General features: G+C 58.8%; 1 protein-coding gene across 1 annotated transcript; it reads left to right on the forward strand.

Annotated features, from left to right (window-relative positions):
- Window positions 1-592: 592 nt before the first annotated feature.
- On the forward strand, window positions 593-9631 carry MMP14 (matrix metallopeptidase 14). The gene is made up of 10 exons (XM_004584675.2): window positions 593-961; window positions 4735-4883; window positions 5136-5258; window positions 5550-5857; window positions 6216-6377; window positions 6543-6703; window positions 6914-7052; window positions 7178-7328; window positions 7799-7914; window positions 8211-9631. The coding sequence occupies exons 1-10, from the start codon at window positions 854-856 to the stop codon at window positions 8540-8542; spliced, it is 1749 nt and encodes a 582-aa protein (XP_004584732.2). The 5' UTR covers window positions 593-853; the 3' UTR covers window positions 8543-9631.
- The last annotated feature ends 837 nt before the right edge of the window (window positions 9632-10468 follow it).

The raw sequence follows: 10468 nt of genomic DNA on the forward strand, positions 1-10468 counted from the left end.
ATTGCAGGGGACAAGGGGAAAGGGCACATGATGGTCTTTGCAGAGCTGACCCCAGGGCCCAAGTTGCAGTCAGGTTTACTGTTGGTGACTGTGCTTTGTTGAGGGTTTTTGGCAGGGGAGAGGAAGGGACAGAGGTGGTTGTTCACGGGTCCCAGCAAGTCCATCCCTCCCACCCCCCAAACTGCTAGTAAACTGTGGAAGGCTTGCAACCCAGGTCTCCCGGCAGGGTGGGCAGCAAGGCTGGCCCACCACAGCCATCACCGTCCCAGCCCCTGAACTCCAGGCTTGGCCTAGCCACAGGCTTCCAGTACTTCGCACTCACATGCTGAATACCAAAGGAAGTCAAGCCACCCAAATTGTGCTTAGGGAGAGAAAAGTCTCCCACATCCCGTCCCCTGGGTACCCCTCAGCCCCCTGCTGTCGCCTGCGGCCTCAACCCCTGCAGATGGCAGCCTGCACCATGGAAAGGCAATTTAGGATTTCACCCCCGCCCCTCCAGCTCTTGGCTGTAATTGGATTCAGGCTGAAACAACCACGTCCCCACCAGGAAAGGAGGGCTTTGGGGCGGGGGCAGGAGGAGCGGCTGCGGGAGAAGGGAGGGACCAGAGAAGAGAGGCGAAAGGGCTCTGTTCGCCGACTAAGCAGAAGAAAGATCAAAAAACGGAAAAGAGAAGAACAAACAGGCTCTTCCAGAACAGCCCTTCTCATCTCCCAGCCTGCCGCGCTCTAGGAACCCAAAAGTCTTGCGCTTCTCCGAGACAAAGGCGCCGCGAACGAGTGGCGGCGCGACCCCAAGGCGTGGGCCCCGCCGCGCGGAGCCCGCCCAACCCGGCTGCCCCGACGGTTGCGGACCATGTCTCCCGCCCCACGACCCTCCCGCAGGCTCCTGCTCCCCCTGCTCACGCTCTGCACCGCGCTCGCCTCCCTCGGCTCGGCCCAAAGCAACAACTTCAGTCCCGAAGTAAGTGAACTCCTCTGGCCTTTCCCGTTCTCGGAGTCGCGCCCGCCGGGGAGGCAAGTCGGGGTGGAGTAGGGGGTCCCTCAGGAGACACCTCCGGGGATGTCGGGATCTCCGTTGTTCCGGTCTGCAAGATCCCGCTTCTTTTTCTTTCCCTCCTCCAAACTTGCAAGTCGGCTCAACTTTTGCCTGTCGCCGCCGACTTACTATTTTTCCCCCCAATCCTTCCTTTCCTTGCAACAACTTAACCGCAGGGCAGGCAACCGCCCTCCCTGCTGCAGTTCCCTTGGGCTCTGCGCTCGGCTCGGGAATCACCGGGGGAGCCTGCTAAGTAAGCATCTGGACTCCGCTGCAGGCCCGCGCTGCCCAGGTCCCCATCCCGGGCAAGTTTGTTGTTTCTGCCACTTCCCAGCTTTCCGGCGCACTCCCGCCGCAGGAGCCGCGAAGCGGGCTTCTTCTTGTCCCTGTGCGCACCCAGGGCCTTGGCCGGCCGACCCGTGGGCAAGGGCCTCGGCCGACCCGTGGGCAACCAGGTGGGGCCAGGCTCCTGGGGAGACCCCAGTCCCCTGGTCTCCCCACCCACCCCGGACCACCATGTCTGGCCAGAGCGTCAGCATGTAGGGTCCCGGGACACTGGCCGCCTACGTGCGCACACAAAGCTTTCCTTGTGAGCTGGGGTGGGGGTTCTGGCAGGCCACCACCACCACCACCCCATGCCCCCAGCCGTCGGCGCCTTCAGGCCCTTTTTGGTGATAATTGGTTTTCTGCGTTAATTGCAGGGAGAGTCGCGCGGGAATCAGGAGAGGGCCTGGCCCTGGGAGCCCTCGATTGACACTGGTGCCCCTGCCCCCATCCCTGCCCTGACCGTGGCCCACCAGGCCCAGGAGGAAGCCGCGTGGGAGTTGTCTCAGGAGGCTTTTCCTCTCTGTCTTTTATTTTGGGGTGAAGGTGGGAGACGGATTTAATCAGCTTCTTATTTTGGTCCACGCCAACCCACTCAAACCAGGCAAGGGCCTGGGTGCGGTCGGGAGGGGCCAGGAAGGGTACAGGGAGGAGATGGGGGGATGGGTTCTGGACTTGGCTTCCTTAGGCCCACCCGCGTTGGAAACCCCTGGGAATACAAGAAATGGGCTGTCTCTGTGGCTCTGAAAAGCAGCTGGCACCCATGGGACAAAGTACGGCCTTAGAAATGGCTGGTGGAGTTTTCAGGGGCCAGGAGCAGCACAAATCTGCCCTGAGGCCAGGGCTCCCCTGCCTGCTGCAGCTACCAAAAGTCACAGGAACCAGGCCTGGAGCCCTCCTTCCCTCCGAGGAGCCTGACAGCTCTTAACAAAAGGAGCCTGGTCAGCTGGGGGCTGCCCACTGCCAACTTGACTGCCCTGCCTTTTTTCCTCTCCCCTGGCCCATGAGGCCCCCTAGGGGAGGGGCGGTGGCAGCCCTGGCTCTGACTTAAGTGGGTCATGAGCCCTGCCAGTGCCAGAATCCCTTTTTTTTTTTTTTTGCTTCTGGGCCATGGAAGGGTGGGAAGCAGAGGGAGGGAGGAACACGCCCCAGGGGCTAGGATCCAGGCCTTGCTGCAGAGCCTGGCCATCCTGGCCCCCCTCACCTCTCTAGGACTCCCAAGCAGAGGTGGGAAGTGCTGGCCTGGCTTGTACCTAGGCCTAGGGGAATGCCTGGAGACAGAGCAGTCCACTGAATTCTTTCACCCCACATAAAGTCTGCATCTCCAGACCCATGTGCATGGAAAAGCCGGGGTGGCTCCCCAGTCTTGCACCAGCTCCAGCACAGGCCTCTCCTCCCGCTGGCAGGCCTGGCACATGGCCCTCCCAACCTCCACCCCGCCGCAGACACAAGAGTTTTCTCATCTGTGGTTCCGACCTCAGAGGCTCTGTGGTTCCTGCTTTGCTCAAAACCTCCCTCTGGGAGATGGAGGCAAAAATTTTGCTTGAGCCTGGGAGGAGGAGAGCGCTAGGGCACTTCCTGTCCAGGCCTCGTGGCTCTCTGGAGTCCCGGGATGTCCCGCTCTTGAAGGAACATGTCTTCTTCCCTATGGGCTCTGGGCTGTGAGTGTGTGCACCTGCTTCCTCTCTCTCGGAAGACTCACAGGGGAGGAATTTCTCCGAGAGTCCCTGGATGGAGGGTTCTGCCTGCCTCCTGCCATCTCACCTTGGGGAATCTCCCCTCACCTATGCTTTCTTGGTGCTGAGGGCGGGGGAGCGTGGTCTGGTTCATTCTCATGATTCCCAACTTCCATGAGTAAGCCACTGTCATCCTACCTTGAGTCCCGGAGCAGTGTTCCTCCACCAGTGGCTCACAAGGTGAAGCAGGGGCAGAGGGAATTTCCTGCATACCTGGGCACAGGCCACAGCAGGCTTACAGAGGATTCAGGCTGTAGCATCAGCCAGCACAAGTCAGGGCGTGTCTGAGAGTTCCCAGAGAGTACCTGGAACACACTCTGCTATAACCCCCTGGTATAGCAGAGGTTAATCCTTCACACACCCTCCCCCCCAACACACACACACCATCATCACCACCACCCTGGGCGGTGTTGGTGCTGGCCAGGCCTATTGGCTGGGAACTGACTGGGTTGTTTACATCTCGTGCCTTAACTCTTGTCAGCCTTGGAGGAATCACTTCCCAAAACCATGTTGCAATGCTCAGTCAGCCCTGTGGTCGCGGGTCTGCTGTCAGCTGCTCTTGAATCATACCAGCCCCCAAGCAGAAGCTGAGCTTCACCTCCCCGGAGACCTGGGCCTTAGAGGTGAAGGTCCCCATGATCTTGGTCAGGGGCCACAGCACACAGCGGCAGCTTCTCCCTCTCTGTCCACCAGCCCATTCCCACCCCCATCATCTAGGCATCCCTCTGTGGGCTGCTTAAGAAGTCAGGGCTGGCGCCAGGACCCAGAATTATCTGGGTGGTGTCTTCCCATAAAAAAAAAAAATCCAAGCATTTTCCGATTCCATGTATATCTTGACTGGTTTTATTTTTCAGGCTTTAGGAAGACATTCCATTGTTTTTACAATAAAGGCTGACTCTTTAGAAATTAGACAGGGCTTTGCTCTCTATGTGTGTGTGTGTGTGTATGCCTTCCAAACACCAAAACTGTTGCTTTAATGTAGGGCAATATGCCAACCTTTATACTATGAACAATTCACACCACACCAAGTCTCCCCCATCTCCCACCACCACCCCCATCTCCCACCTTGTTCCGCTGAGAGAACCTCCCATGGGTCTGCAGGTCCCAAGCTCCCAAGCCATAGGACATCAGGAATAGTGACAGGATCCCAGCTCTGGCTGGATAGTACCACACCACCTCCATCCCAAAAAGGTCTTGGTGGTAAGAGCACTGGAGACCTGGCACCTCTGTGTCAGGACAGCCAAAACTAGCACCCCTTCAGCCTGGCTGAAACTCCATCCCTGCACAGGCAGAACTTGCTGCATTTGTGCAAATCTGGGCACCCAAGTGGGAGGAGCTACAAGGGATCCCAGAGTTCTGAGAAATGCCAGGGCTTTCCCCCTTCACAAGGCTGGAGCTGCTGTGGCTCCCAACCCCAGCTCAGGCCCCCATCCACAACAGGACAAGCCATCCTGGGGCCTGGGCCAGCACTCAGGTCAGCCGGCCTGGAAGTTTCCAGGTCTGCTGCCAGGGTTGGGCTGGGAGCCTAAAGCCTGCTGCTACCCACACCAGAGTTGTGGGCCAGGTGCTGTGGGGGAGGCAGGGGCTATCCCCTGGCCCAGGTGATCATGCTCTAAGCCATGTCCCCTTTTCTCACAGGCCTGGCTGCAGCAGTATGGCTACCTGCCTCCCGGGGACCTACGCACCCACACTCAGCGCTCACCCCAGTCACTCTCAGCCGCCATCGCTGCCATGCAGAAGTTCTACGGTTTGCGCGTGACGGGCAAGGCTGACTCCGAAACCATGAAGTAAATGCTAGGCCCTTTCAGGGATCTAGCTCAGCACCACCACCCCTCCCAGCCATACTGATCCTCAGAGCATCACCATCTGCACGCTTGTCAGGCGTCAGCTCCCATCCCCCACATCTTCCATACACCATCCCTTCCCCTTCCACATACACACATGCTGTGCCCAACACACACAGACCCCAGGAGCCAGAATTTCTCCTTCACCCCAGACACCTTTCTCTGTCACATTCTGATCCTTCCACCCAACCCTAGGGCTATGAAGCGTCCCCGCTGTGGCGTTCCAGACAAGTTTGGGGCCGAAATCAAGGCCAATGTTCGGAGGAAGCGCTATGCCATCCAAGGCCTCAAATGGCAGCAAAATGAGATCACTTTCTGGTGAGTGCAACAGGCGTTCCTCTTCCTCTTTGTGGGAGACACACAAACCTGGGAAACAACCGGCTGTAATCCTGGGGCGAGGCGCAGCCTTCTGGGGTGGGGTGGGAGGTGCACCCCCATGCAGAAGAACCAAAGAGCGAGGCAGTGTACTGTGGGAGCTGAGGGTTGTGCGTGAGGCTGCCTCAGGGAGAGCCAGGTCAGGCCGAGGTGGCTGGGTAGTTGGTGGGACCAGGGCGATCCCCCTCGGGATCCTAATGTACTCCATCCTCTCCCCACGTGGCTGCACCTCAGCATCCAGAATTACACCCCCAAGGTGGGCGAGTATGCCACCTTCGAGGCCATTCGCAAGGCATTCCGCGTGTGGGAGAGCGCCACCCCGCTGCGCTTCCGGGAGGTGCACTATGCCTACATCCGCGATGGCCGGGAGAAGCAGGCCGACATCATGATCTTCTTTGCCGAGGGCTTCCATGGCGACAGCACACCCTTTGATGGCGAGGGTGGCTTTCTGGCCCACGCCTACTTCCCGGGCCCCAACATTGGAGGGGACACCCACTTTGACTCTGCGGAGCCCTGGACTGTACGGAACGAGGATCTGAATGGTGAGCGAGAAAGAGAACAGAGCAAGGTGGTTCTGGAGGTGGTTTGGCTCCCTCCTCACACAGTCTCAGGGAAGGAAGGGACCTCCAGAATGTCTTGGCCAAGTCATTGGCCAAGTCTCGGCTCTCATACACTGCCTGCTTTTCCAGGCCAGCTTCAAACATCCCCATGGCCCCTGACACAGGTTAGTCTGGTGTCTTCTGGGAGGAGGCTGCCACCTTCCGTGGCTTTGTGCTCTCTGTGCCATAGAAGGAGCAGGACCTCAGGACTGTGTGGGGTTGGGGTGTGATGCCACAACCCATGGTGGGGAAGCACAAGGGGCCCAAGCTGCCATCCTGACCTGTCCCTATGTCCTCACAGGCAATGACATCTTCCTGGTGGCTGTCCACGAGCTGGGTCATGCCCTGGGCCTGGAACATTCCAACGACCCCTCAGCCATCATGGCCCCTTTTTACCAGTGGATGGACACAGAGAACTTTGTGCTGCCTGATGATGATCGCAGGGGCATCCAGCAGCTTTATGGTAAGTGACCCCTTCTTGAGCTCTCTGCACATCTCACTGCCACTCCCCTACCCCCGCCCAGCCCTGGCTGCTTGCACACCCTTCCAAGGCAGCCATCTGTCCATGTCAGACTTTCCCTTCACTCCTGCTCCAAGTCTGAAGTGCCCTTCACCTACTGTGTTCTAGGAAGTGAATCAGGGTTCCCTACAAAGATGCCCCCTCATCCCAGAACCACTCCCCGGACTTCCGTTCCTGACAAGCCCCGAAACCCCACCTACGGGCCCAATATCTGTGACGGGAACTTCGATACTGTGGCTGTGCTCCGAGGGGAGATGTTTGTCTTCAAGGTGAGAAGAAGATGGAGGTTGGTTGGGAGCAGGGTGGGAAGGAGGTTCTGTGGCCGGAGACTGGATGGAGCCAGCAGCAGGTGGACTAGAACCTGTGATGGTGATTGGTGGCGAGGCAGAAGGCAGAGGGTGTGGTGCCCTGGGAACTGAGCTCAGGGCCCAAGCCCCAAGAGATCACAAGACCCCTTTGTGGCTCTGCCTGGCTTCCAGGAGCGCTGGTTCTGGCGGGTGAGGAATAACCAGGTGATGGATGGATACCCAATGCCCATCGGCCAGTTCTGGCGGGGCCTGCCTGCATCCATCAACACTGCCTACGAGAGGAAGGACGGCAAATTCGTCTTCTTCAAAGGTAGCAGGCCCTGCCCCTTCACCCTTGCTCTCGGGAAGGGAGAGCTGATTCTGTTGCCCCCTGCCAAGGCCCTGGAGCCCACATGGACCCCCAATCCGCTCTCCCCTCCCTTCTTCTCCTCCCAGGAGATAAGTACTGGGTGTTTGATGAGGCCTCCCTGGAGCCTGGCTACCCCAAGCACATCAAGGAGCTAGGCCGAGGGCTCCCGACTGACAAGATTGATGCTGCTCTCTTCTGGATGCCCAATGGGAAGACCTACTTCTTCCGGGGAAACAAGTAAGACCTGGAGCCCTCAACCCCGGGCCACCATCCTCACAGGAAGTACCCCTCCCTCTCACCCCACCACCCTGAATTCTGTCATTCCTAAAGGCTGGACAAAGACCCACATTCACCGGCTGAGTGTCCACCGGGGCTGAGGCAAGGCTGCCCCCAGCGGGTGCTGTATTGAGTGGGAGGTGACCGGGTCACCACTCCAGACCTGGTCATTTGACGCCTCCTGCTCCCAGCACTGTGCCTCCGCGCCAGCAGCCAGGCACTGTCATTAAGGGCTGCTGGTGGCTCCGTGCAGCCCAGGCCCTCCCTTCAACGCCCACCTTCCGCCATTTCAGCCACAGGCCTTCATTACTCAAAATCCTTGTCTCCCACCCTGTCCACAGCTACCTTTGACTCCCTGGCTTGGACGCTCTGGGGTCCTGCCACCCTCCACAGGTACCCTCAGTGTCTCACCTCTCCCTCCTCTTCCCTAGGTACTACCGTTTCAATGAGGAGCTCAGGGCAGTGGACAACGAGTACCCCAAAAACATCAAAGTGTGGGAAGGCATCCCTGAGTCGCCCAGAGGGTCATTCATGGGCAGTGATGAAGGTGAGAGGCAGGGGGATGGGACAAGGAGTCAGGGAGGAGCCTGAGTGGGCATGGGGGTAGGATGGGCAATGATGGTGACAGCGACAGTGGGTCCTTGCCACGTGTCCCTCCCACTCTTCCCACCTGGTGCTGTTGGCACCCAGTCTGACAGTGGAGGTGACTGATGCCCAGGAAGGTGGGGGGAGTGCATTCGGTGGCAGTTACACCACTAACTATGGCATCTCTCCTCCCCTCTGCTCTCTTTTCTCTACCCGTGGCCTGCCTCGTCTCTTGCCCTCCTTGCTGCACCCCTCCAGTCTTCACCTACTTCTACAAAGGGAACAAATACTGGAAGTTCAACAATCAGAAGCTGAAGGTGGAGCCTGGCTACCCCAAGTCGGCGCTGCGGGACTGGATGGGCTGCCCATCAGGGGGTCGGCCAGACGAGGGGACTGAGGAAGAGACAGAGGTGATCATCATCGAGGTGGATGAGGAGGGTGGCGGGGCCGTGAGCGCAGCTGCCGTGGTGCTGCCTGTGTTGCTGCTGCTCCTGGTGCTGGCCGTGGGCCTCGCTGTCTTCTTCTTCCGGCGCCACGGGACTCCCAAGCGATTGCTCTACTGCCAGCGTTCCCTGCTGGACAAGGTCTGACCCCCGCGGCTGGCCCACCCACTCCTACCACGAGGACTGTGCTCTGAAAGCCAGTGGCGGCAGGTGGTGGTGGGTGGGCTCTCTTGCCTGTCCCGAGCCCCCTTCCCCCAGCCTCCCTGCTTCTCTCTGTCCCCCCAACTGGTCGCTGTCACCCTCACCCCTAGCATTGCTTCTTCCCTAGAAGGGTCCCCCTGAGGGCTGAGCAGGAGGGCGGTCCCTCCCAGCCTCTGGCCCTCAGGTAAGGGGAACCCTACAGCTTGGTGTGTGTCCAGCCCCATCATCCGAATGTCCTGGGGGCTCTGCACTTGAAGGCAGGACCCTCAGACCTCACTGGGAAAGGGCAGATGGGGTCATCTGCTCCTTTTCTACTCCTGACAAATACCTTAGATCTTTGAACTCTGACCTCAGGAGCCCCAGGTGTGTGCAATTGGCAGCCTCCCTCCACTTCTCCTGGCTAGAAGGGATCCAGTCTGTCTGGGGGTGGAGGCTGCAAGAGAGGGAGAGAGGGTGGGGAGTGCCCAGCTCCCCCTGAAACCTGGGGAAGAAAAACCCAAAGAGGATCTCTGTGGCTTGGTCAATCAAGTTCTTTCAGACATCTGCCTCACTTCCCACTGCCCTGGAGGCTCCCAAGGAAGGTGCCTGGGCTGTTGAGGACTAAACTAGGGCTGAAGAAACCCTTGGGCAGCCCTACCCCTGGGAATGTTAGCCTTGGGAGGGGTGTCAAGGTCACAGAAACTGAAACCCAGGGACATGTCTCTTGGGAAGTGGAGGGTTGAGTCAGAAGAGGAACTCAGATCTTCAGGACCCTGGGATGGGGAGGGGTGAGCATAAAGACTACAGAGCAAGAACCACACTCGGATGCAGGCAGCTGGGGCTGGGACCCAAAGGCAGAGTTGGCTCGGAGAGACCACAGCTGAGCCAGAGGCAGCAGGGGTTGGTGGGGGTGCCAGGCAGGTCAAGCCAGCAGAGGCAGCCCCAGCTGGGCTCTGGCACCCAGGGGAGGGTGGGTTTTAAGGGAGCTCTCAGGAAGGGTATGGAGGAGAGTGCAGGGAGCCAGGAGAAGAGGAGGAGCAGAGGACACACACGGAGGGGTCCCTGGGGGGCGCAGCACCCAGCCTTGGCTGCCTCCCCACCTCAGGAAGGGTGGGGTCCTGGCTAGTCTCCTGGCTGGGTGGAGCCCCTTGCTTCTCCAGTGGGCCACACTCCTGTGTCCTGCCCTCTCCTCTCCCTCCCCTATACCAACCCAGCCCACCCATTTGAAGTCCCCTTCAGTCACCTTAGGTGGTCATGGTACTGGGGACTTGGGAGAACAAAAGACCCTGTGGAGGGAAGAAAGAAGGAGAGGGGTGTCGGGGTGGGGGGTGGGGCACAAGGTAGGGGGAAATGAACGGTGCTGGCAGTTCGGCTAAACTTCTGTCTGTTTGTTTTATTTTTGTTTTGTTTAATGTATATTTTTATTATAATTATTATATATGAATTCCATTCGAATCGTTCCTTTTTGTTAATGAGGGGCATGGGGCAGGGTGGGGGCGGGGGGTAGAGGCATTTGACCCCAGGAACCTGCAGGGCGGGGCTGGGTCTGTGCCTTCTAAGGACAATTTTGACCTTGTTCAACCTTTCCACAAAGAATAAACTGTGTTTCACATTCTGTGCGTGGCCGCCATTCTGTACAGGGATGAACGGGCTGTGGTCGAGGAGGAGCTTGCAACTGCCTGTGTGTGTCATGAGCTGTGCTTTCCATGAGGTTGGGGGAGGGGTCAGCGGGCATTTTCATAAAGATGAGTTTCTTCCTGGAAGATGGGCAGGACTGGGAGCAAGGCAAGACCCCTGGATGGTGGGAAGTGGAGAGGTCAGGGGCATGCTTGACAAGAGTCCGCAGCCATGCCCTGTCCCAGCTACCACCACTAGGACCCCAGAGACAAGAGG

This window comes from Ochotona princeps, chromosome 6 (genome assembly GCF_030435755.1).
Source record: "Ochotona princeps isolate mOchPri1 chromosome 6, mOchPri1.hap1, whole genome shotgun sequence".
In the NCBI taxonomy this organism is placed as follows: domain Eukaryota; kingdom Metazoa; phylum Chordata; class Mammalia; order Lagomorpha; family Ochotonidae; genus Ochotona; species Ochotona princeps.

What these genes read in the sequence shown, in the direction of transcription:
- MMP14 (XM_004584675.2), top strand. Translation starts at nt 854, where the DNA reads ATGTCTCCCGCCCCACGACCCTCCCGCAGGCTCCTGCTCCCCCTGCTC. An exon ending in GGGAGATGTTTGTCTTCAAG is followed by an intron (nt 6,704 to 6,913) that starts GTGAGAAGAAGA and finishes CCTGGCTTCCAG; the next exon opens with GAGCGCTGGTTCTGGCGGGT. An exon ending in CAAATTCGTCTTCTTCAAAG is followed by an intron (nt 7,053 to 7,177) that starts GTAGCAGGCCCT and finishes TTCTCCTCCCAG; the next exon opens with GAGATAAGTACTGGGTGTTT.